Source organism: Nyctereutes procyonoides, unplaced genomic scaffold (genome assembly GCF_905146905.1).
Source record: "Nyctereutes procyonoides isolate TBG_1078 unplaced genomic scaffold, NYPRO_anot_genome, whole genome shotgun sequence".
NCBI lineage: Eukaryota > Metazoa > Chordata > Mammalia > Carnivora > Canidae > Nyctereutes > Nyctereutes procyonoides.
This window is the reverse complement of record NW_026575049.1, coordinates 6,883,747-6,909,249: the sequence shown is the minus strand read 5'-3', so window position 1 is coordinate 6,909,249 and position 25,503 is coordinate 6,883,747. Positions and strand designations below refer to the sequence as shown.

General features: G+C 40.3%; 1 protein-coding gene across 2 annotated transcripts in view; it reads right to left on the bottom strand.

Annotated features, from left to right (window-relative positions):
* The window catches only part of SRGAP1 (SLIT-ROBO Rho GTPase activating protein 1), a 265,045-nt gene that overhangs the window by 87,871 nt on the left and 151,671 nt on the right, over window positions 1–25,503 (bottom strand). For both annotated transcript variants that reach the window (XM_055328681.1, XM_055328682.1), the window contains exon 4: window positions 18,269–18,331. In XM_055328681.1, coding sequence (XP_055184656.1) covers window positions 18,269–18,331 — 63 coding nt within the window. The remainder of the gene's footprint in view (window positions 1–18,268; window positions 18,332–25,503) is intronic.

Genomic DNA, 25,503 nt, shown 5'->3' with positions numbered 1-25,503 from the left:
TGCTTGCTATAATGCCAGACACCATTCGAAGTACTTTACAAATAATAGCTTATTTAGTCCTTCTAAAAACTCTTCTAAGGTACATACCTTTATTCTTTCTATTGTACAGATTAGACAAGAAAGGCCTAGAGAGGTTAACAAACTTGCCTAAGGTCACACAGTGCTAACTGCAGGATAATGGTTGGAGCCCTGGCAGTATGGTTCCACACTGGGTGTTCTAGACTGCTAGGCTATAACCTTTGGAACCTCTAAAGCACTATTAACCTGGGGGATATAGCTATTCCTGGTTATATTTAGAGGAAAAGAAGGGCTGAAAGATAATTTTTTATTCACTCACCATTTGCCTGATGTCTACCAACCATAAGGCAATGATAGGTGTAAAACTAAAGACTTGGTTTCCTACTTCTAAGAGTTTAAATTGTTGAAGATTAAAAAATGAGCCTTGGAAATTCTAATGGATACAGATAAGGGAGAGCACACTCAAGCTGGAAGAACAGTACCAGCAAAGGTATGTGGGTAAGGGGAACATACAGGGATGGCGGGCATGTGTAGACTACAACTTTGAGAAGGGGCTCTAGGGCAGGGCTTGGAAAGTGGATCGTTGGGTAATTGAGCAGCAGGATAAGACTGCAGACATTGTCATGGCCCAGATCAGGGGAGCCCTGAAATATCAACCAAAAAAAATTTTTTACAATGTATCCTATAGGGATTCATGAATCCATAGAGGTGTGAATGGTATGGTCAAAGCAGCATCTTAGCAGTAATCTGGTGAAGATATGCAGGAGGGTCTGGGGTATAAAGCAACCTGATGTAGCATAAAACAAGAGGGTATGGAAAGAAAGAGAATCCAGGGTGATCGTCACAGGGCCTTTCTTCTGTTCTTACTCTGACCTTTCCATTGACTTAACGTCTCCCTCCACCTTGGGGTGCAACACCCTCCCAGTCTGGTCCTAACATGGGCCCAAATAGCACTTTGTGCACTCTTCTAGACCAATCACTTAACACTACCTCCTCAGAATACGTGCTTTCCTGCCTCTGTGGTCCTCGCCCAAGCCAGTCCTGCTGCCTGTGATTCCTCTCCCAGCATTGTGTCCTAACATTTTGACATCCTCCAAGGTGAGCTCAGATTTCATCTCCTGCTAAATGTTCCCTGGTTCTCCAACCAGAGCTATCTTGATCTTCCAACTGCCAAGACCTTCTCATTGACAGCACTTCTGACTCCCTGCCATGTGTCATAGATATCTGCGTATGATCCGGTATCATGGATTGTCCTTAAATTCAGCTAGGGCACCAACAGAGTCTTGCACACCTTTGGATTCTTGATATTGCTTTTATTTTATTTTATTTTATTTTAATTTAATTTAATTTTATTTTATTTTACTTTACTTTACTTATTCATGAGAGATACACGGAGAGGGGCAGAGACACAGGCAGAGGGAGAAGCAGGCTCCCTGTGGGGAGTCCGATGTGGGACTCGATCCCGGGACCCCAGGATCACGCCCTGAGCTAAAGGCAGACACTCAACTGCTGAGCCACCCAGGTGTCCCTTGATATTGCCTTTTTAGGGTGGGAGTAAAATGGGCATTTGGTGAGCAACAAATGAAGGGCAGGAAGGCATTTTACAGTCAGGTTGTCCATTCGTATATTTATTTAACAATTATTTACTAAATACCTAGTATGCACCTGACATTATTCTTCTCCGTCCCCATCATTCGAAATGGCATTGTCAATTAAATACCTGGGGGTGGACGTATGAGATGATAAATAGCTCTAAATCATCGTGAGATATAGAGTTGGAGTTCATGGCCCCTGAGAAAAGAAAGGTGTGGTGGTGAGGCTGAGAGGAAATGAAAAGCAGTAATGTTGGTGACAATATTTCCTAATTCCATACAGAGCCTGCTGGGTTAGTGACTCCATTAATCACTGAAAGCTCTTCTGAGAAACCACATTTTAGGGGTTTCCTTAATTGTCCACATCCTAAGATAAGGGTTGCTTTTCTACAATCAGGACATGAGAAGGCTCTAATTGTAACTGAGTTTCTGCAACTGCCAGACTAGGAAAACCACCAAGTCAGGGCTAAGGCCTTGGGAGCCCATTCCTGTTGTTTCCCAGCAAGTTCTTGAGTTCCCCAGGAAAGCAGGACCCTTGGGCCACCATATGCTAAGCCCCAGGAGCTGTGCTGCAAGGAACCTGGCCCTTCCCGGGGCTGGTCAGCCTCAGGTTATGGAATCTGCTTGGCCAAGCTGTGTCTCTGGGGCACAGCTTGTTTTAGATAGGGGCAGTGGCAGGAAGTACCCTCCAAAGAACACTCATTAACACTCCAGGCCAAGATCCTCCCATCTGCAACCTTGAGCCTTCTTGATCTTTAGAATACTGAGCTAACCCTGGTGATGAAGTTTCTAGAGCTTTGAGTTTCTATGCTACCGCTTACTAGCCAGCAAGCTTCTTAACCTTTCTGGGCCCTATCTCCTCTGAGGTAAAATTCACATTTGATGACAGAATGCATGGAAACACATAATGGAATATTACTCAACCATCGGAAAGGACAAATTTGCTACCATTTACTTTGACATGGATGGAACTGGAGGGTATTATGCTGAGTGAAGTAAGTCCAATGGAGAAGGACAATCATCATATGGTTTCATTCATTTGGGGAATATAAGAAATAGTAAGAGGGACTATAAGGGAAAAGAGGGAAACTGAGGAAAAATTAGAGAGGGAGACAAGCCATGAGAGACTCCTAACTCTGGGAAACAAAGGGTTGCAGAAGGGGAAGTGGGCCGGGGATGGGGTAACTGGGTGACGGGCACTAAGGGGGGCACCTGATGGGATGAGCACTGGCTGTTATACTATATGTTGGCAAATCGAATTTAAGTAAAAAATTAAAAAAAAAAAAAAGAAGCACATAACAGAGTGGATAGTTTTGATTCTTGACAGTTTTTAAGATCTGACATAGAAGTAAGCGTGTGGGCTCCGGGGCCAGATTACTTGGCTTCATATTGAGGCTCCAAGCTAAGAGGTATAGGCCATTGTCTCTGAAAGGCCAGGCAGACCACGTGGAGGCCTTCCCTGCTCTTTCATGTTGAGACCTAGGCTAGCCAAAACCTCTTAAAAACGAATATATCAGGAAGGAATGCCCAGGTGGTCTGTGTACACACTTACATATTCATAAAACACACAGTGTGAATTCATACTTTGAAAACAGGCCTCTAGCGTGTCTGTAACATACGCTCCACAATTAGCACCCTTTTCAAGGGTGCTGACAGTTACTGTGAAATTGAGTGGGCATTAGCCCAGGTTTCATGAAGCAATGTATATTGATCTGCATTTATTAATCCTCTGAAGAGCTACTGAGTATCATAAGCCAGGCACTGTGCTAGGCTTTCAGATCAGAGATGACAGACACAATCCCTACTCAGTGGGAAGACAAAAGCAAGCCTACTCTTACAGTAAGACAAACCCGAGGTGGGGAGGGCAAAGTTGTGACTTCAGGGTAGGCTGAATGGATAGTAGTGGGAGAAAGATTCCTTCTTTTTAATCAGTTTACATTTAAGTCTGGGAGCTCACTTAAGGAGAAAAGTGGAGGGGGTGGGTACGTATTTTATTTATATCAACAATGTAAAAATGGGGGGACCTGGCTGGCTCAGTTGGTAGAGCATGCTACTTGACCTTGGAGTTGTGAGTTTGAGCTCCATATTGGGCATACAGTTTACTTAAAAAAGAAAAAAAGGGGGGGGCAGCCCGGGTGGCTCAGCGATTTAGCCCTGTCTTCGACCCAGGGGGTGATCCTGGAGACCCGGGATCGAGTCCCATGTCAGACTCCCTGCATGGAGCCTGCTTCTCCCTCTGCCTGTGTCTCTGCCTCTCTCTCTCTCTCTCTCTGTGTGTGTCTCTCATGAATAAATAAATAATATCTTAAAAAAAAAAAAGAATGTAAAGAATGTAACAACAAAAGAGAAGCCAATCCTCTACATTACTACTACTAGTCAATGCCTACAATGGATCCATCTGTTTCCACCCCAACCTCTACCTCCCACTTAAGGCCTATGAGTGACACTTGTCACTGTTGTTTATTATCATTTGAGGCATTAGGGCTGGAAGTACTGAGTGGTCTGTAGGACAGACATAGTGATGAACTCTCATAAGTCCATCTTCTCTTCCTAGGCTGATATGGCTCTCTGTAGGTCAATGAAAGCAGAATTTACATAATTCCATTATATTTGAAAAATAACATAAGAAGAACTCACTTTGAGAGAGAGTATAATGGCGGTTGAGCTTAGATTCACAGGGTAGACTGCTTGGGTTCAAATCCTATTTCTGGACTTAACTCACTGATCTTGGGGAAGCAACTTAACCTTTCTGTGCCTCAATTTCCTCACTATAAAACCAGCATAGCATTCCTAGTCACTGCATGCCAGCGTAGTTGGAAGGATTAAAGTTGTCCACACATGTAACGGACACAAAAAGTCTGACATAATAAGTATACAGTAAATGTCAGTTATTGATGTTTGAAAAAAAGGTTAAAGAACATTTTTTAAAGATTTATTTTATGGAGAGTAAGAGAGAGAGAGAGAAAACACATGTGCTACAAGGGGGTGGGGTAGAGGAAGAGGGAGAAAGAGAGACTCTCAAGCAGACTCCCCACTGAGCATGGAGCCTGACATGGGGCTCTGTCCCAGGACCCTGAGATCATGACCTGAATAGAAACCAAAAGTCAGACGTTTAACCGACTGAACCACCCAGACACCCCATATTACAACACGTTTTAAAAATAGGTAATGATTTCTCTATGACTGGAAAGATTATCATCTTTTTTTTTTAATTATTTATTGGGGTGCCTGGGGGGCTCAGTCACTTAAGCACTGCCTTTGGCTCAGGTAAAAAAAATAAACATTTTTATTCATTTGAGAGAGAGAGTGAGAGAGAGTGAGAGAGCGCGCACAAGCAGGGACAGAGGGAAAGAGAAGCCGACCCCCGGCTGAGCAAGAAGCCAGAAGTGGGGCTCAATCCCAGGACCCTGGGGTCATGACCTGAGCTGAAGGCAGATGCTTAACCCGCTGAGTCATGCAGGTGCCCTTTAAGATTTTATTTCTTAAAATCTTACACCCAACATGGGGCTTAAATTTCTTAATCTCTACACCCAACATGGGGCTTAAATTTACAACCCCAAGATCAAGAGTCTCATGCTCTACCAAATGAGCCCGCCAGGCAGCCCAAGATTATCACGTCTAATAGAGGTAAAGGGAAGGAAATTGGCAATATATTTCTTTTTTTTTGGAAATTGGCAATATTGCCATTTATATGTATGTTGAGAATTTTAGCAAAGCTCTTTAGAATGAGCAAATCAATCAAGGTGAACAATTAAATAGCACGAGATGCTGTCTTTATAGCTAGTTTATCAAGGGAAACTTGAGGTATGTTGTGGCTCCACTGAAATGAAATCAGTACAACAGTCTGAATTTATCATCAAATTATATTTATAATTCAAACAAATGCTTTGAACAAAAGGCATTGTCTGGGACTCTGGACTCTGCTGACTAAGGGACTGCCAACCAACCAAAAGACAGGGAAACAGAAATGCAGAGAGAGAATAAACACAAAGGAAAATAGAGAGGACATACATGCAAAGGGAGGAAATACGGCTAAAGAAAATTTCAAAATAATTGTATTTATAAAGTGTACCGTTAAAGATTTTGTTTCAGGAGTAATTATAAAGAGCACTATTTCAATGGAAAGAGCTTAGGTCTATGAAATCCAATAAACCTGGATTTTGATCTTCACTCTGCTGCAAAACAACTCTGTAACCTCAGCTTTTCTGACCCTGGGTGCAAGTCTTATCTATTAGAGATGACAACATGAGGTCTCCCGACATAACCAAAATTAGGGGAACAATCAAACTGTGCCTCTCAAACACCTTGAAAATTGCGGAATGAAAGAAAATGTGCGAACTAGAGGCCAAATCATAGAAGGAAAAAATTGATCATGTAACTAGAAGTCTTCTTTCTAAAAGGATTTTAATATACCCCGCTAAAAGGAAAATAGTTGATGAAGCTCAGAGGAAATAATACAGGATGGCATTTAGCAGTCTATAGGAAAATAAAATACAAGCCATTGTTAATATTTAGTATTTTTGTTTTCTGTTGAAAATGGACTGTTTTCTTCTTCAGCTTCAAGAGCCAGTTTTAGGGGAAGGCGGGTTCATGTCTTAGATATCCAAGGGTGTGAGCCTTTAATCATCGCGCCCCATCCAGGTGACCTGGTGGCAAAACTACTCATATGCCTGCTAGCCCACAGCTTTCTCACCTGTAAAGGGGGCGGCTGGACCACACGATCCCTCAGGTTTTCTCCAACTTTAAAATTCTGTGGGTTCATGATTTCAGATACTCATCTCGCAACCACTAAATACCGTAAGAATTCATGATTTGAGGTGTGTGTGCATGTAAAATACTTCTCGGTGGCTAAAGGGATTGATTTTTTTTTTCAGTGTCAGAGTAAATGGCAGATACATTTTAACCACAAGGAAAAGCCAGTATAACAACAAATTGTACTAATTATCGCCTTTTGCTTCTGTTGACTTGAGGCAGCAAGTAGTACAGCGTGCTACACTGAGAATAGAAGATTCCTCCTCCAATCCTCCATGGGCTCTGAGGCCATAACTCATCTACCTCGTTGCACAGAAAATACCTAGAAATGAACGATGCCCAGATAGTCCAACATACTGTTATACTGATGAACCTTATTCCAGGATATCTATCACTCTAGTGACTTTAATTAGCTCCCAAGCTGATTAGTGATCAATCATCAAGTGCTCATCAAGGAGGAGAACCCCAGAACTCTTTGGTGGGTGTGGGGGTGATATACAGATTTGCCACATGCTTTTTTTTCTTTAATTGTAATATTTAGGTTAAAGCCTGGCATTAGTCATCGTTTTCAAAATGCTAAACTTAATAATTTTAAAGTGGTAATATAAATTACAATTAGTTTCCCAAGATTTTGCTACTTTAATAAAATTTTTTCATAAAAAATGACTAATTTATCCTAAAGAAGATAAATTATTTTATACCTCATTAAAAAGAGAGTGTTTCTATTTGTAGTTAGAGTGACCTGTACTTACTAATCTTAATCTGTCCCAGCTCTATTTGCAACAGTCACTAGAGGCAGTTTCTAATTTAAGTCTTAGAGTCATAGGGATTGTTGGTTTTGTTTATGAACTCTTGATGAACATTCACATTCAGCAAACATTTCTGGAGCCCCCTACTATGTACCACAGATAGGCCTTGTCCTACGTGATTCCATTACATTCTGTTACTAGAAATCCAATTACATTTTATTTTTTATTGATTGATACCAGTTCATTAGTGCCTAAGAGTGATTTTTCATCAGAGCAATTAATGCGGCATAAAATCTGCCCGCTTCACAATTATCAGAGATTTCTAATATGAAATAAATGCCACTTTATCCAAGAAATTCTGATTTTGTGAAGGATATTTTCCTTCCTTGTCTCTCAAGTACTTCATGTGTAGTGGGGGTAAAGAGAGGGTGTAAGGGCAGAGGATTTTTTTTAAAAGTCCAACGTACTACTCCCTTTATTTTTATATCAATGATTCGCTGATACTCTGGCAATTCAAGCACACGGAGTTCCCTGCACAGGCAATGTGGTTTCACACATCTGTGCTTTCCCTCAGGTACTGTTTTTTGGAATACCCTTTCTACCCTCTCTTTATCACTAAAATCAGGCCTCACGATCTCCAGGAGGCTCCCAGGTGACTCTGGGCTCTGCACAGAGCTGTGGACACCTGTCTCTATCTAGTCCAGCATCTAACACCATGTATGGAAGTATCTCACTAGACTAGATCATTGGTGATAGGATATGCCTGTCATCGATGCATTTCCAGGACCCGTATATTTGATGAAAGGCCCTTACCAGCCACTCTGTGTGTAGTACTTGGATGCAATAGAGATGATGCTGTCACAACTCTACAGCAGAGGCAACAAGGCTTTTAGTGCTTTCCATTAACTGACTTAGAGACAGGGACTAGACCGAGATTTGGGACAAATGCCGAATAACTAAATTCCATAAATCCTAGAACATTACAGATCATAGGCCTCCTCCACTTACTTGCTGGGCAACCATTCTCTCTGAGGAAGGAGAACACAGTCTCAAAGGACAGCCGGTTCCATTTCTCACCGGCTCTAATGGTTCAACTCAGGCACCAGACAACCTGGGTTTAAATCTATGTTTTGCCTTTTAGAAGGTTTCCCCATCTCTAATTGGAAGTAAGAACAGTACCTGTAGGCTGTTGTGGAGAGAGAATGAATGAACGAATACATGTCAAGCCCTTGCAGTTGGAACCAACACACATTGAGTGCTTAATGGATGCCGTTACAACACACAAAACACCCTTCTATCACACCCTTTAAGCCCACAAAGGCCTCAGCCCCACCGATGCTGACTTGTCTATTTTCACACCTGAGAGGCTGAGAGCAGAGGGATGGTCTCTGTTTTATGCATCTAAGGAACAGAGCTGCAGAGAGACTTAATCCTTGCGCAACAAGTCAACAGAGAAAGTCAGTGTAGAGAAGGTCATTCAGCAAGCCCTTGTTTCAAAAGGCATTTTCAGACAGTCCTCAGAGCACTGAAATACAAGTTTAATCTACTAAAAAACAATACCCAAAGGCTGGAACCTGGCATACTTACTAACCAGGGCCACCCTGATCACAGTGGCAGCAGCGGCAAAGGGAAAGTTCAGAGTAGTTGGCAATATGGAGGGGGAAGGCATATGTAAAATGGAAAAGCCAAAGAATTTACTAGACTTTCAAGGTCTCCCACAATATTAAACACTTAATTCTTTTCGGGAGACTGTTTCACATGTCTTCAACCTCGAAAGAGGACACTGGCTGCCTCCATTTTGACCTCAGACTTGCTACCTGGGTTCTTTCCAGCTAGCCTCTTGCCTCACCTGGAAGACCCTGAGGGCAGAGCACTCCCTGGTGGGAAGCAATAATCCCTTCAAGAGAGAAGGGCTGTCCAGAACCAGCCAGACCCCACCTGTTGACAGACTCCAAGACAGTGATGGATTGGACCTTCACCGCCCACCCGCACCTACCCACCTATACCTTTGCCCCACATTTTCCTTGTATAAACCTGGAAGTCTTTTTGCCACTTCAGAGAAGCTACTGACTGTGTTCCTGGCGCTGGGGACTCACTGACATAAATCCCTTTCTTGTTTTACCACCACTCATTTCTCTGCCTTTGGATTGTGTCAACAGCAGGTGGCTGACCTGGGTCTGCTTGGGAACCCTGGAACCAGGTGCTCTTGCACTCCTGTGTGCCAGCTACGGCATTACATGTGTGTATTAGATATTTAAGTTATAAGGTTTAGTACATGAAATATTTAAACTGAGGACACAGGCTACTTGGAATCATAAAATGAAGGCCCTAGCACGCTTAGAATTGCAGCACCAACTAAAATGGAAAGACCAGTTGAGGATCCTTCTTTCAATGAAAATGGTTTGGAATTTGACACCATACCCTGTGCTTCAAATCTAGTCTTTCTCATTTCATTTATTTAACAAAAAAGGGGGAGGGGGTTGGAGGAGGAACAAAGAAGGGAGGTGAAAGGCCTTAATCTGTGCAAAGAAGCCTTTGAGTTTTCAACTGCTTTTGATGAGATGTCTAACCATTTTTTGCTGCCCTATGTTGATGATGATTTCATTTTGGTATTCTCTCGAAATCCTTCAACTCCTGACTTGTCCTTTCTCTCTAGATATGGGTCCAGAAGGAAATTCTATGAATATGCCTCATGTTCTTCCTAATTGTGTGTAGTTGCTCACATAGCTCCTCTGCCTCCAAAACCTTCCAGGCCCCCTCTTCACCTCTCTCATTACTGAAACACTGTCCATTTTTATACCTTTTCCTCTGAATTTTTCTCAGTCCTCAATGTGTCTCAAATCCTCTTTGGGTCTCCAAATGCTCTGCCTAAACTTCTGCTGGTACATAATGGTCTACACCTTAGGTTATAATCAGCAATAAAAAAGAAATTACGGTGTGTGCCTCGTCTGAGACTTCCTAGTTGTGTGACCCTTGGCAAGGTATCCAGCTCTCTGTCCCTCACTACCGCATGAGGCTGGTGGGGCAAGTTAAAGAGCTAATGATGTCAAGTGCTTAGAATAGGACCTAACAAGAGTCAGCTGCTGATAGGTTCTGGAAGAGCTTTAATCTTCTAGACTGGAAGCCTGACCGGAAACTCTCATTTGAAACTGCCAGCATAGGAAACTATTTACTAACCTGAATTAAAATAAAACTCGGGTTTCAGTTCCAACCTGGGACTTTTAGTTAATCACTTAATCTAGTCTCTGTAATAGTTTCCTTAAATGAGGAGGTTAGTTTGATTATTTTTAAGGCCCGTTCAGTGCTTAAAATTCTACAGTCTACAATTCTACAGTCAGCCAAGAGTAGGGTGAAATTCAGATAATCACAGGAGTTAGAAAATCATGTGTTAAGATATGTTGAAAAGGATACAACTAATTTAGAGCTTGATTTCTGTCACATGATTTTTACATTTTTTACTCGTGAACATTTCTGGTCCATTTGGAGAAAAGAAATCCAAGCAAAATGCTCCTAATTTATTTTATGTATATGTATGTTGTCTCTATATATTTGGGCTTGGTAATAATGATAAACAAAATTAAATACTTTAATAACCCAATAAAAACAAAACATTCTGATTAAGATGCTAGTTATTAAAACACTGTAATTGCTTAAATGTCATAATACTGTATTTCAGAATGTAACAGAATAAAATACTCTTTGAGAAGGATTCTTTGTATGACACCTTCTTTAGAAATTTTTTGTTTTTCCTGAACTATACTTTACAACATTTTCTTTTTCATTTCTAAGCCAGATATTTTTTTCCAGTTCATATTGCTCACTTCTTTTAAGACATAGTCTTCTTTGTAGTTCATAAGCACCAACCATAACTAAATCTCAAGTCACAGAGAGAAAATGAAAACCCCCAGCAGGCACTTGGGATCATTTGGCTTCATTAATTAGCAAGGTGTCCTAAAAGGAATCTATGTATAAAGTTCTTATCAAACAGCTGTCCTCAGAGATTCATGCAATGGAAAAATTTTATTAATTCTAAACATTTTGGGAGGAAAATGAAGCCAGGCTAAATTAGGTAACTTAGTCTCCAAAGTCAGTCTGTGTCAACCCCAAGATTAGAATTCAGAAGTTGGCAGAGTCATCTGATCCCAACACCTCTCTCTCTTTCCATCGAAGTGTCTAGTAATAATGCCAGAAGGATATATGTGAACATTTTGTCAGCCCAAGATCTCTAAATAGATTGCTTTTTAAAAAAGTTTTCCAGGTGGCATCATGGAGAATGTGGTATTCCCAAGAGGCTTTCAATTTTAGAGCTTTTTACATATCTTTTCTATCTTATTTCTCTTTGTCCATGTTTTGTTTTGAGACCCAGACCTTTTTGTAGTCCATCTCAAAGGAATGAATTTTCATTTTCACTACAAAGATATATATTTCAAATACTTAAAATGCCCTTGAGCTAAAATAAATAGCCAAAAAAAATAAATAGGTAAAAATCCTCTTTGAGGCTCAGAGAAAAATCTTCTGATATGTGGTGGCAAGTATCTTGGGCTCTTTTGGAATGACTTTTCAACCTTGCCTTGGGCATGTTTCTTTGTTATAGAAGAATGAATTAGCTCCTGGTTCGTGGGAGGCTCACAAGCAAGCCAAGAAAGCTTTCCTCAGCAGTCCTCTGAGGTGTTGTTTTCAAGGAAGGGCTTGAAATAATAAACAGTGTCTTCCCTCTCATCCCTTCTCAAAAATAATTAGCTTTTTATTTTAACATTTTAAAGAGATAAGTGGCTCAATGATATGTAAAGGCCCGGGTGGATATCTGTGAGCATTCAGCAGCCCCATTTTCCAAATCCTATACAAGATGCTTAGAAGCCCCTGGGTTTGTACTAGGACAACTTCCATTCTCTATTTATATTTGTTAGGCAAATCAGAACTACAGGTTCCGCAGGAGGAAACAAAGGTGAGTGGAGTTTCCAGTAATAGATCCTTAGCAGTAATCACTGGATATGGATACACAGCTGAACAGGTGGTGTTGACACACACAACGTTAAAGATTAATGAAAGATTTTATCTTAAAGAGGCAGCCCAAATGCACAGACCCCAACATTAAAGCTTGGGGTGCGAAGTCATTTGAGCTTCCTATTCTGTAACCCACGTAGACAGTCTGGAAAGCTCAAATGAGTTTTTACAAGTGTCCGGGAGAGCATGCAGTGTGTGTTTTACCTATGAGCTTTATCTATTAGATCACGTTCCACCCTTCCTTCCCTCACCTGCCCTACACATCCTCCCGAAAGGCAGCTGTCAGATGGACAACTGATGGGCCTTCAGAACGAAGCTGGGTTTAGATTTTGGAGCATTCATTAACTGTGTGATCCTGAGCTCATCATTCTGAGCCCCAGTTCCCATTTGTTTCACTGGGATTAGGAATACCTGCCTCACAGGGCTGCTGCAAGAAATGAATGGGATAATGTGCTTGCTTCATGATAAGGGTTGGATAAATCTTCATTTTCTCAGTTCATTCCTCATAATGCTAATTGGAAACTGAGGATGGATTACCTCTTGAGTCTGGTTAGCCATGTGTGTCACTGATGTATAGGGGGTGTGATAATCAATTACACATAATTAAAAATCAATTTCATGTGGATTTATCATGACCGTCTGTGTTAATCTTTGTTAGAATTTGCTTACTGAGGATGGCAAGCTCTTTGTTTTTGAAAATGCTGAGTATAATGCTGCAAAGCAAAGAGATATTAATATATGACAGATCATGGTTTTTCTACTAAAATGCAGCATAATCTTTAGAGATTTTGGTATTAGGGGAGAATCTTAATGCTTGAAACTACTGTTTGCCAGACTGATAAAGGCAAACTTTGTTTTGAATGCCCCCCTCTGACTTTCTGTGTCACCTGTGTTCTGTTTTTGCATTTCTACCTCCCCATTAACCCGATGGCAGCCCTGTTCCTATCTACTATTGATTTGGTTTTCTTAGGGGAAGTTATTTTCCTTTTTCTTTTTTGTACAAAATACGTATCCACTATAAGGAAAAACCATTTGTATGTGTATGTACCTACATATCACAAAAACCATCTGTAATTACTGTTGATATCATCCTTGATCTCCACGGACAAGGCGCTGTTAGCATCCCCACTCCACTGATGACGAAGAGGATGACACGACCAGGATGACACTAACACCTAACACTTATTAAGCATTTACTGTGTGCCAAGCACTGTTCTGAATGCCTTATCTATATTAACTCAGCTTTATTTTTTCCTCTTAGCACTTAACGCCTGCCATCCTATACATTTATGTATTTACTGTTGGTGTCTCCCCATCAGAATATAAATACCTGGAGAAGAAGTATGTGGCTTGTTTTTATTCACACCTACATCCCCAATATATCCCAAAGTGCCTGGTACTGTAATAGGCGTTTAAAAAAATGTTTGTTGAATAAATAAATTAAGTCTTCGTAATGATGGGGGTGAACTTCATCCCACCTGGTGAAGGCTGTAATACAAAACACAAGGGCGGAGTAAGAGAATTTGCTCTCTCTGCTCTACTGTCTTCAAGGTGAGATGTGGTCATCTTCTTTGGACTTGAGCTTGGGCTAGAACTTAGAACCTCATTGGCTTTCCTGGATCTCAGGCTTTCAGACTCGGACTGAACCCACATCCTGGCTCTGCAGCTTGCTGCAGACTGTGGGACTTCTGGCCTCAGTACCACAGGAGTCAACTCCTTATCATCAATCTTTAGATCTCTCTCTCCCTCTCTAAATTCTCTTGGTTCTGTTTCTCTGAAGAATCCATGCTAACACAGGTGCTCAGATTGGCTAAGTGAGCTGGGATTCAACTATGTGTTTGCTGACTGCCAGGCCATTCCACTTTTTTTTTTTTTTTTGTACTAAGCACTCTTCCTGCTTTCATAACCTACTTAAGTTCTCTTTCAAACGTGAGATGCAAAAGGAAGTTCATTAGTGGATTACTCAGGGAGTCTGAGGATATTGGTTCACCCTTTTACTTTTTGGCCTGGTGAGTCCATCTGTTAGATCATTTAAATTAATATTACTAAGAAGGAAAGGTTGCCATTGAGGCACATGCTCAATTTTTTACCTGTTTTTATTAAAGCAACACCAATGTACAGACTCTAACAGTAAAAATGAACAAGTAATAAAGTGCTTAAGTGCTCCATGTTGTTAGGGAGGCATTAACATTTAGAGATCTCTGTTAGACAATGGTTTCCCCGAAGCTATAGCAATGGAGATAAAATGACAGTATAGGACATGGGTTCTAGGAGCCAGACCTGGACCTGACATTCCCCTCTACTACTCATTGTGCAACCTGGGCCACCTCTCGGAGCCTCAGTTCCCTTATCTGTAAATGGAGGAAAAGACAGTAACTACCTTAGGCAGATGCTGGGAGGATCACATGATTTAATGCAAGTGATGTGCTATGCACAAAAACTAGCACATACATAATGAGCATGCAATAAATGTTAGCTACTTTGGTAGACATGGCTAGTTACCTACAAATATCTCCTTCTCTCTCAAATTAAAAGAATCCCCAATCTGTAACTGGTTAGCAACGAGCTGGCCACCTCTAAGACTATAACTCCCTGACTTCGCTACAGCCTGCTGGAATCCTGTCCTAAGTTCTGGCCAATGAGACATATGTGAAAGTTTCACATGGGACTTTCATTAAGTCCCCTTAAGAGACAGGAGGCCTGCCCTTCCCTCCCTCCCTTCTCCATTCTGTTGGGATCTCCCTTCTCCATTTCAGGAATGAAAAGGTCATGGCTGGGGTCTAGCAACTACTGTAAATATAAGGGCAAAGGTTACAATGAGCTTTCTCTGAACAGTGGGATAGGAGGAGCCTGATTCATGAATGACTTTATGTAACCTCCACACCAGCACTGGGCCACCAACCACTGGACTTTTTTATGTGAGACAGATTATAAACTTCTATCCTGTTTACACCATGATTTTGAGTGTCTCTGTCCCTCAAAGCGGAAGGAATCCTAACTGTCTTGCTGGCCCTTGTGATGGTATAAGAATCTAAATGGAGGCTTAAAACCATTTTGAGGGCCCTGTTTCTGCAAATAAAGGCAAGGATGGGGAAAAAATTAGAAGAGAAAATGCATGTTTTCAAAGTCTTTCCTCTCTTCCTCTGCTCAGAAATCCAGGCCTTTATGTCTGATGTACCCAACCTGTACTCAAAGGATGATAAAACACGGTTCACTCTAAGGTATAAACGATCCTAAGGCATTTCTTTCTACTTTTCCTGGGTGTTTGCATTTTATTTAAGACAAAACCTTCTGATAGAATATTTAGGCCTCTGGGAGAAATATCTTTGGGTGAGGAAGTCCACACATAGGCTGCTGCTCACTACTAAGGTTGACTGTAATTTAAAATAAAGTACTCCGGGCACCTGGGTGGCTCAGTGGCTGAGCGTCTGCCTTTGGCTCAGATAATGATCCCGGGGTCCTGGGATCGAGTCCCACATTGGGCTCCATGCATGGAGCCTGCTTCCCCTTTTGCCTGTGTCTCTGCCTCTCTCTCGAGTCTCTCATAAATAAAAAAATAAAATATTTAAAAATAAAATAAAGTACTCCAACTCTGCTGGTATAAGGAAGTTATGTATTTCTCAAAATGTTTTTGACTCCCAAGGAGTATCAAGGGATGAAAAAAAGGGGGGGGGGAGTGAGCATTTGTCTGAAAAGGTAATTAAATAGCTTCCTCAATTCTTTAAGGTTACATATTTTGTACTTGTTGCTTCGGCAATCATTATAACATCATCAGCTGTACAGAACTCCTACATATGAGGCAACTCAGTCATTTGTACATGACCAGTCAGTGGTGGCACAAGGAACCTCAATCACATTCCCCCAACTCCTGGTCCCCTGTTCAAATACTGCTCACCTTTTCTTTCCAAATGTAAGCAGAAAATGTATAGTGAATAGATTTCATTTTAACAAGACAGAATTTGTGTATTTGAAACATCATCTTTTATAGTAAGCAGTGTGTGTAACATGAAGGTCTTTCCCAATGGATCATGACCTCTGACCTTGTATGAGTATGCTCTCTGGTTAAGATATTTTTTTTTTTTTTTTTTTACACATAGGCTCCACAGCCACTACTTGCGGAGTCTAATGTGGGGCTTGAACTCATGACCCTGAGATCAAAATATGTGCTGAAATCAAGAGTTGGATGCTTAACTGACTGAGCCACCCAGGTGCCCCAAGTTAAATTTTTTCCCCAAGAGTATACAGTGATCTACAGACTACCTAATTGAAATGCCATTGCTTATCTCCACTATCCTTTAGTTCCTCAATGGATTCTGAGAAGTTAAAGGACCCTGGCAGGGTCATTAAAACTCTAGTGGCCTCTCCTAGAACCTGGTTCCTTTACTCTTTCAGAATGATAATGATGAGAGTTTTGAGGTGTCAGCTTACTTGATTCATCTACATAGAGTCTGATAACAGTGTCTAAGTCCATTTGATAGGCCAAATCCAGGAAAAATCTCACTATACACATCCCTCGAGATAAAATTTTCACATTTTACTGATTTTCCTCATATTCAACAATTACATTTACATTGCCATTGTTGCTTTGACTAGGACTACTAGCTTCAGACTACAGTAAACGTGCTCTTGTCTGTGATGTCATGGCAATCAGCAGATCTATTTTTTAAAGTATCAGAGACTGATTTATATTTCTAGGTAAAACAATGTCCAAGCAAAGGGATCCACAAAGCTCTCATCTTAAAACAGTTCAATGGAAGATGATACAGAATTTCTTTTTTGGATGTCTCAGAGGCATGATGCTTAATTAACTTTTAAATTCTATATTTAAATTCTAAATCTAGAAGTGGTTGCCAACTAAGATTATCAGAAATTAACAAATCACATAAAACATGGCCTAAGAAATGGGTTTTATCGTAAAAAACTCAATTTCATTAGCAGGGCAACTGATTAGCACAGTTGGTTAAGTAAGTGACTCCTGGTTTTGGCTCAGGTCATGATCTCAGGATCATGAGATCAAGCCCCATATGGGGCTCCATACTCAGCTCAGTGTGGAGTGTGCTTAAGACTTTGTCTTCCTTTCCTTTGCCTCTCCCCACTCACTTGCACTCTTTTTCAAATAAATAAATCTTTAAAAAAGTACAAATTTATCACAAATACAAAAAAATTGGAAAGTGAGTTTTATGAGCATATCATTCATTTTATAAATAAAAAGCTTAAAACTACAGTGTCTTTTAATCAGCAAGTATCAATGGAGCATTAAAAACAATTTACAAAATTGAATTTTACACACATGGCTTTTTAAGAACAAATGGAATTTGTAAATCAAGAAACATATGTTAATATTTCAGGTTTAATTTGCCTATAAATAAGAACTCAGATAATCTTGTACAATGAAAATATGCAAATATCTATAGCTATAATGAATTAATATTACTCATTTCTCATTATGTTTTTCTCTCTTATAAAATAAAAACTCATCAAATTCCTTCAGAAGGAATTTGCATTTAATATTATGATCATGAAGTATAAAAAAATTTATATGAACATATGACTAATTCCAATCTGCAACCTCACTGTTTTTTTAAAAAGCTTTAAATTATTTAATTTATTATGATTATATGCAGTAACCTAAATAAAATTTAAATTTAAAAAAGCAGATTATTCCCCAGGAGAAAAATATATACCTTCCCCAAAGTAATTTTATCGTATTAAGTCATTAACCAAACAGTTTAACTGAAATAGGAAAAAAGATTAAATAGAGTAACAGAATAAAGCAACTCTAAATTGCTCAAATCCTGGAATGGCTAATTTAAGAATGGTAACAATGTAAGACAAAATATTGAGGAATTAAATATATGTACAGATCACCTATAATCCAACCAGTTAAAAACATGTCTTCCTGGGACACCTATCCTCTAGTTCCTTAAAAGTTTGCTAACTGCATATATATATTTACTCGAATACAGTCTCCTCAAATTGAGAGGATGGCAAAAGAATATAGCCATGTGCATCTAGCCACTTAGTTCCACACTTCAACCAGAGAAAGATTCACCAACATCGTAGCTTGGAATAAAGTCTAATAAGAGCTCTGTTTCTGCAAACCAAAATTCTAAACCAAAGATTACTGCAAAAGAAGAAAGATGACATGCTTACCGTGTAGAGTTCATTAAGAACCTTCATCAAATCCTCATGAAGTTGGAATGCAATCTCTTTGCTCTGTAAGTAAGAAGAAATTAAGTATATTTTAAAATGTAATAGAAACTTGTTTCTAAATTACTTATATTAAAAAGTCCAGTGACTGAAAATAGGAGAATGTATATAATACAATGAAGGCCAGCATGTTCCTAATATAATACACATCTTTGACCAAACTGCTCTGTTTTTCATTAAAGTATAGCCGACACACAGTGTTACATTAGTTTTAGATGTACAACAAAGCAATTCAACATCTCTAGATGTTATGCTGTGCTCACCACAAGGGTAGCTACCATCTGTCACCATACAACCCTATTACAGTATCATTGATTATCTCCCCTATGCTGTTCCTTTATTCCCATGACTTATTCATCCCATGGATGTAGGCTGTATCTCCTACATCCTTTCATCCATCTCACCCCCCCCCCCACTCCCCTTCCCTCTGGCAACCATCAGTTTGTTGTCTGTACGTGTGGGTCTGTTTCTGCTTTTTGTTTGTTTTGCTCTTTAGGTTCCAGATGTAAATGAAATCATATTTATCTTTCTTATTTCACTTAGCATAATACTCTCTTGGTCCATCCATGTTGTCACAAAAGGCAAGGTCTGATTCATTTTTATGTCACAGTAATATTCCATACCACCTCTTTATCCATTCATCTATCAATGGACACTTGGGTTGTTTCTGTATCTTGGCTATTATAAATAAACACAGGGGAGCATATGTCTTTCTTTTCAAATGAGTGTTTTCATTACCTTTGGGAAAATAACCTGTAGTGGAATTATTGTCTCATATGATAGCTGTATTTTGAATTTTTAAAAAGATTTTTAAGTAATCTGTACATCCCATGTGGGCTTGAGCTCAAGACCCTGAGATCAAGAGTTGCATGCTCCACCAACTGAGCCAGCCAGGTGCCCCTCTATTTTTAATATTTTGATTTCCACAGTGGGTGAACCAATTAACATTTCTACCAACAGTGCACAAGGGTCCTCTTTCCTCTACATCTCTGCAACAGTATTTCTTGTCTTTTTGATTCTAGTTAAATGACCCTTTAAAAACACTAGATGTGTGCACCAATTGTCACCAGAGGCCAAATAGAGGCAAATAAGTCGAGTCTGAAAGGCTCTCCCATCATCTGAATCAGACTTTATCATGAAGAAAGAAAAAGTAAGCAGGGTGAAGCATCGTGCCTACTCAGAAGTTGAGTTGCCAAACTAAAGTCACTAAAAAGGGTGCCTGGGTGGCTCAGTTAGTTGAGCATCTGACCCATAATTTCAGCTCAGGTCTTGATCTCAGGGTCATGAGTGCAAGCCCACGATGGGCTCCACACTGGGGGTGGAGCCTACCTTAAAAAAAAATAAAAAGATGAATTGTGGCATCCCATCTTAGTACTGTCACAAAGAAATTTTGTGATTCCCAAAAAGCTAAGTTAGAAACCAAAATAGAAATTAAACTCTCCCTTGTCAAAATATCTATAATTTTAAGAAAGCATTTTCTTTTTTTTTTAAATATCTTCATTTTTTTTTGTTTTATTTATTTATGATAGGCACACAGTGAGAGAGAGAGGCAGAGACATAGGCAGAGGGAGAAGCAGGCTCCATACACGGGGAGCCCGACGTGGGATTCGATCCCGGGTCTCCAGGATCGCGCCCTGGGCCAAAGGCAGGCGCTAAACCACTGCGCCACCCAGGGATCCCAAGAAAGCATTTTCAAAGCAGTGAGACGGTGAGGCCACTTATCACCCATATACTTTTGCTTCTGTATTTATTATGTTCTTTTTTTTCAAGTTTGTATTTGAATTCCAGTTAACATACAGTGTAATACAGTTTCAGGTGTATAATCTAGTGATTCATCACTTCCATGCAACACCTGGTGCTCATCTGCATTTATTATTTTCATTAAGATGAAAAAGAGTTCTACTCTTCTGCACAGTTGGTAAGTAACCAGCATTCAAAACAGTCTCCCCCAAGCTAACTGTGTGAGTCTGATATATGAGTATTAAAGTATTTTTTTCCAGCAAAATCTATAAGGTATTTTAAAGGAAATCATACATCCAAATTACTTTTTTCCTTCTTGTTTCGAGTTCATTATGCAGTCAGGTGTAGAGAATGGAGAAAATGTAGTGTGGCTTCATCTACAGTTTGTTTTTGTTTTTGTTTTTTTAAAGATTTTATTTATTCATGAGAGGCAGAGGGAGAAGCAGGCTCCATGCTGGGAGCCCAATGCGGGACTCGAGCCTGGGTCTCCAGGATCACACCCTGGGCTGAAGGCGGCGCTAAACCACTGAGCCACCCGGGCTGCCCTTCATCTTCAGTTTGAATCAAGAACATCCACTGGATCATTTATGTGTCTCCCACTGGACTGTCTGCATCGGTGGTAAGGGCTATATCTTTACCAGCTCTGTGACTCTTGTGTCCTGCACAGTGCTGCTTGGGAACCAAGCCTGGACCAGGAGAAGGCAGGTGAGGAACCAACGGTAGCATTCCCTCCCCTGCTAGACCAGGTCCTGCTGGCTCACATGGGAAACTTCTAATAAACACTTGCTAAATGAATCCATAAACAAGCTGAAATACTGTGTCTGTGTAATAGCTGCAGTTGTTACTACATCTGCTGAAGGCTGGACATTGGTGAGACAGAAGAAAGGAAAGGCCTACAGGCCACTTAGGAAAATATAAGGTGGGGGGGATGCCTGGGTGGCACAGAAAGTTAGGTGCCTGGCTCCTGCTTTTAGCTCAGGTCATGGTCTTGGGATGGAGCCCCACATCGGGCTCTATACTCAGCACAGAGTCCACCTTGGATTCTCTCTCCCTCTGCCCCTTCTACTTGTATTTTTTCTCTCTTTCTGTCAAATAAATAAATCTTAGAGAGAGAGAGAATATTAGGAGCTAGTTGAAACACAGTCAGTCCATCTGTAAACACAGTCACTGGGTTAGGCCTCCCTCAAAAAAGGCCAAATGTGATGAAACAAAAACTCCTGGAAGATAAAACAGTGCGGGATGATGACATCAGAGTAGTACCTGAACTCTGTGGAATTCAAATTCATTAGCAGTACTTGTCACTGGGTCTTCCGGACGTGATAAAGAGTACTGCTATTTACTGAGCTCTGCTAGCTTCTAAAATCCTTAAATTGGAGTTAGAGACTGTATGTTTTGCTGTGTCCCTGATTGTGAAGAGGTGGGTTAAGAATCACTCAAGAGTGAAAGGAAAGTCACAAGTGAGCAAATGAAGCCAACTTAAACTCATTTTATTCTCCCCAAGTCTTGGTTACTCTGACCGTATACATTACACTGCAATCTCCGAAGACTTCAGTTTCGTGTTATTTTAATATCAAATTTCATTGAAGGATCTGGGTCACCAATTCAGAACTCTCTAATGGGATCAAAGGCCACCAAGTGACTCTGCTCAGCTGTCCATATTTCAGGTAGAAACTCCAAAAATAAAGTATTTCTTGGCAAAGACTTAGGATAACAACAACAACAAAAATCCCTTAGGTCCAATTAGCACTGAACAAGAATATTTAAAATCAGATTGAAGACTTAGGTTTGGGGTGGTAAGAGTCCTGCCAAGCCATCTTAGGTCAAAAATCTTAGAACAAGCAAGAAGATTCTTTGTACATTTTACATTTTACATGATTCCAGGTAATGGGCGAGGCAGAAAAAATCTGGCATCACAAACTACACTCTACCAAACATACTCTTACATTTTTCTTTCACCTTTTCCCAGAGGCCCTGAAATTAAAAAAAAAAAAAAAATTTGTCTGAGAGGCAGTATTGTATAACGCTTAAAAGCAAGGACTCTGGAGTCAGAACAACCCAGCATTAAGTTTCAAAGACTTTGGATTCCCATGGGCCTCAGTTTCCAGATCTGTAGAGTGAATCTAGTCATTGTACCTATCTCACAGGGTTGATGAGAACATTAATCAGATGACACATCCATAGCATTTAGAACAATACCTAATACACAGTGAACATCCCATAATTTTATAATTATTTCTTTCCCAGACATTATTTGTAATGGCAACATTACAAATGTTGAGCAAAAAGGACACATCATATTTTTCTTTCTCTTGGCCTGTAAAGACACTTGCTTCATTGACTTTCAAGTAGAAAGTGCTTGGCAGATGGTGGTTGATTTCATTTTGATGTCCCTTCCCATTGCCCGGGTCATTAGATAACCTCCAGGTGATACCTGATTTGGAAGGACCCAAGTATTGTGCTCTAACCCTTAAATGTTCACTAAACTTACCTTTCTGCATTCCATTCTCATGGGAGTCCTACTCCTAGTGGTACTCATGAGCGTCTGCCTTCCGCCCAGGTTGTGATCCTGGGGTCCTGGGATTGAGTCTCACATTGGGCTCCCTGCGTGGAGCCTGCTTCTCCCTTTGCCTGTGTTTCTGCCTCTCTCTCTGTGTGTCTCTCATGAATAAATAAATAAAATCTTTAAAAAAAAATTCTAAAAACAGTGAAGCAGACCCTTGATCCTTTTTTTTTAAATATTTTTTTAATTTTTTTATTTATGATAGTCACACACAGAAAGAGAGAGAGAGAGGCAGAGACACAGGCAGAGGGAGAAGCAGGCTCCATGCACTGGGGGCCTGACATGGGATTCGATCCGGGGTCTCCAGGATCGCGCCCTAGGCCAAAGGCAGGCGCTAAACCACTACGCCACCCAGGGATCCCTAGACCCTTGATCCTTGAGTAAGTACTGCTAAGTAAGAAAAATGATACCTCTACCTGCTGCCCAGGCTTCCCCCCCCCAAAAAAAAAAAAGAAAAAAAAAGAAAAATGATACCTCAGTATCAAGAAAAGCAATCAAGGTTTCCTTATAAGAGAAAAGAATAGCTTTATTAAATGATAATAAATACCTGATTTTTTGAAATCAGGTATTTTCTATGTTATTTGAGACTGGTAGATTAAAATTACTTTTGCAAAGGGTAGGACGAGTCCCCTCAACTGCTTCAGGTATGGAGTTGGAAACGGGAAAAATTGGGTTTCTGCCCCTATTAAGATGAGCCTATGTAAGTTCCAGTGGTGGTAAAACCTCTAATATATTACAATAAAACTCTGAAATTCTGACCCAAGGGGAAGGAAAACGGTTAGAGTTTCAATTCAGTTGTCATTTAATGTCTCCAATGTGTAAGCTGAGAGTTGAAAACCAAGCCTATTTCTAATTGTTTATTACTTATTGTCACTTTGATGTTTCAGACACCTCAAACATGAAGTTCAAAATTTTTTTTTTTTTTTTTTTTAAATTTATTTATGATAGTCACACACAGAGAGAGAGAGAGAGAGGCAGAGACACAGGCAGAGGGAGAAGCAGGCTCCATGCATCGGGAGCCCGACGTGGGATTCGATCCCGGGTCTCCAGGATCGCGCCCTGGGCCAAAGGCAGGCGCCAAACCGCTGCGCCACCCAGGGATCCCCATGAAGTTCAAAATTAACAGTCCCCAAGTGTTTAGCCTTTTTGCATTATAAAAATGAATTAAGGACACCGAAGAATATTAGAAACATAAAGGGACACAGCACTACCATTACAATTTGATGTATTTCCTTCAAGTCTGTTTATCTAAACATAGGTCTGCCTTGTAATCGTTCTATAATAATGAAGTATCTTTTTCTACTTTGCTTTTTTCCCCAGTTACAATGCACTTCTCCATGTACTTGCATAAATTTCAGAACTGTCATTAGTGGATTCATAACCACCCAGTGAACCACCATTCTTCTATTATGGTTACTAATATTTCAACTACAATTTTCCGTTAATCATTCAATCATTTAGACACTTATTCATTCAATTTTACCCATCTGTTTTAAGCGCTCTGAACTATGATCACAACTGCTGGTCTAAGGTCACATCTTGTATTTTATGTTGTTCCTTAAGCTCAGTTCCCAGAAATGAAATTAGTATGATGGAAGTACTGACATTTCTAAGACCCTTGATACATAGAAGATTATTTTCTAAAGGGGTTCTAATGAATTTGTATTGCTTCTAGGACAACAGCGTCACTCAAATCAGAATCTGGGATTCATCTAAGAGTCACTTCTCCCTATAGAAGAAGTGACCAATCCTATCTATCTGGGCTGATCCATTCTGCACACCATCAGAAAGGTGTTTTTTTTTTTTTTTAATAGAGATCTAATTATGTCCTTTCTCTGATTAAAGCCCTCCAAAGGCTTGCTGTATTTTTTCAGGATAGAGTTCAAAATGCTTAAATCACCCATAACGTCACCTGCCTAACTAGTCTACTTCATGGTCTTAAAACGCCACCTCACCTGTCCTGCTTTCACATCCCTGTATTTTCCCAGGGCTGGTCCCCGTCGACCAGGCCTCTCCTTCCTTCACTTCCCTGGTACAATCCTACCTGCTACTCTGAAAACTTTCTCGTAATTTCACCTGGTCTCCCAAAGAAAGAAATGACATCTTCCCTTCTCTGTGATTTTATAATATATTCATTTTTCACCACTCCTTAGGCTGTATAATTTAGTGGTTAAGAGTTCATACTCTAAAATCAGAACTGCCTATTTCCAAACCTGTTATATAGTCTGTGCCTAAGTTATATAATTTTGTGAGACTTCATTTTTTTTTTCAATGGCAAAATGGAGACATCAGTAGTTTCCATGTCAGAGTCTTCTCGGGATGGTCCTCACGAATATTTACCACAGGATGTGGCGTACAGTGAGTGTTAAGCTGATGCTACTCGTTAATAGTACACTTACCACATTTCTTTCCTCATAAACAGTTTCTTTGAGAGTAGGCACTATGTCTCTGGGCTTGCTTGGGTACCCGGCATACTACGGATTCTAGACACACATTTGTTGAGCGGATGGACCCAGACCTGACTAAATACAGCATGGCTAATGCCCTCCACAGCTTAAACTCTCATGGAAGAGCCAGACATGCCCAAATAGCTTTCTGGACAGAGAGGGCACTGTAAGAAGCTCCACGCTGTGCGGGCCCTGGCCAGGATCTCTATTCCTGGAGGCCTACAGTCTTGCTCCCTGGAAACTCCCAGAAATAAGAGAGAGAAAGGCAGAAGACAGAGCATAATTAATACAACCACACGTGAGTACACTGAGCAATCAATAGTGATCTATGTGGTTGGATTAAATGACCAATCCAGAGGGCTTCTGACTTCTCACAGAGGTATTTTTAAAGTAAATCCACTGTGATGACCAGAATCCTGACCTTATGCTGA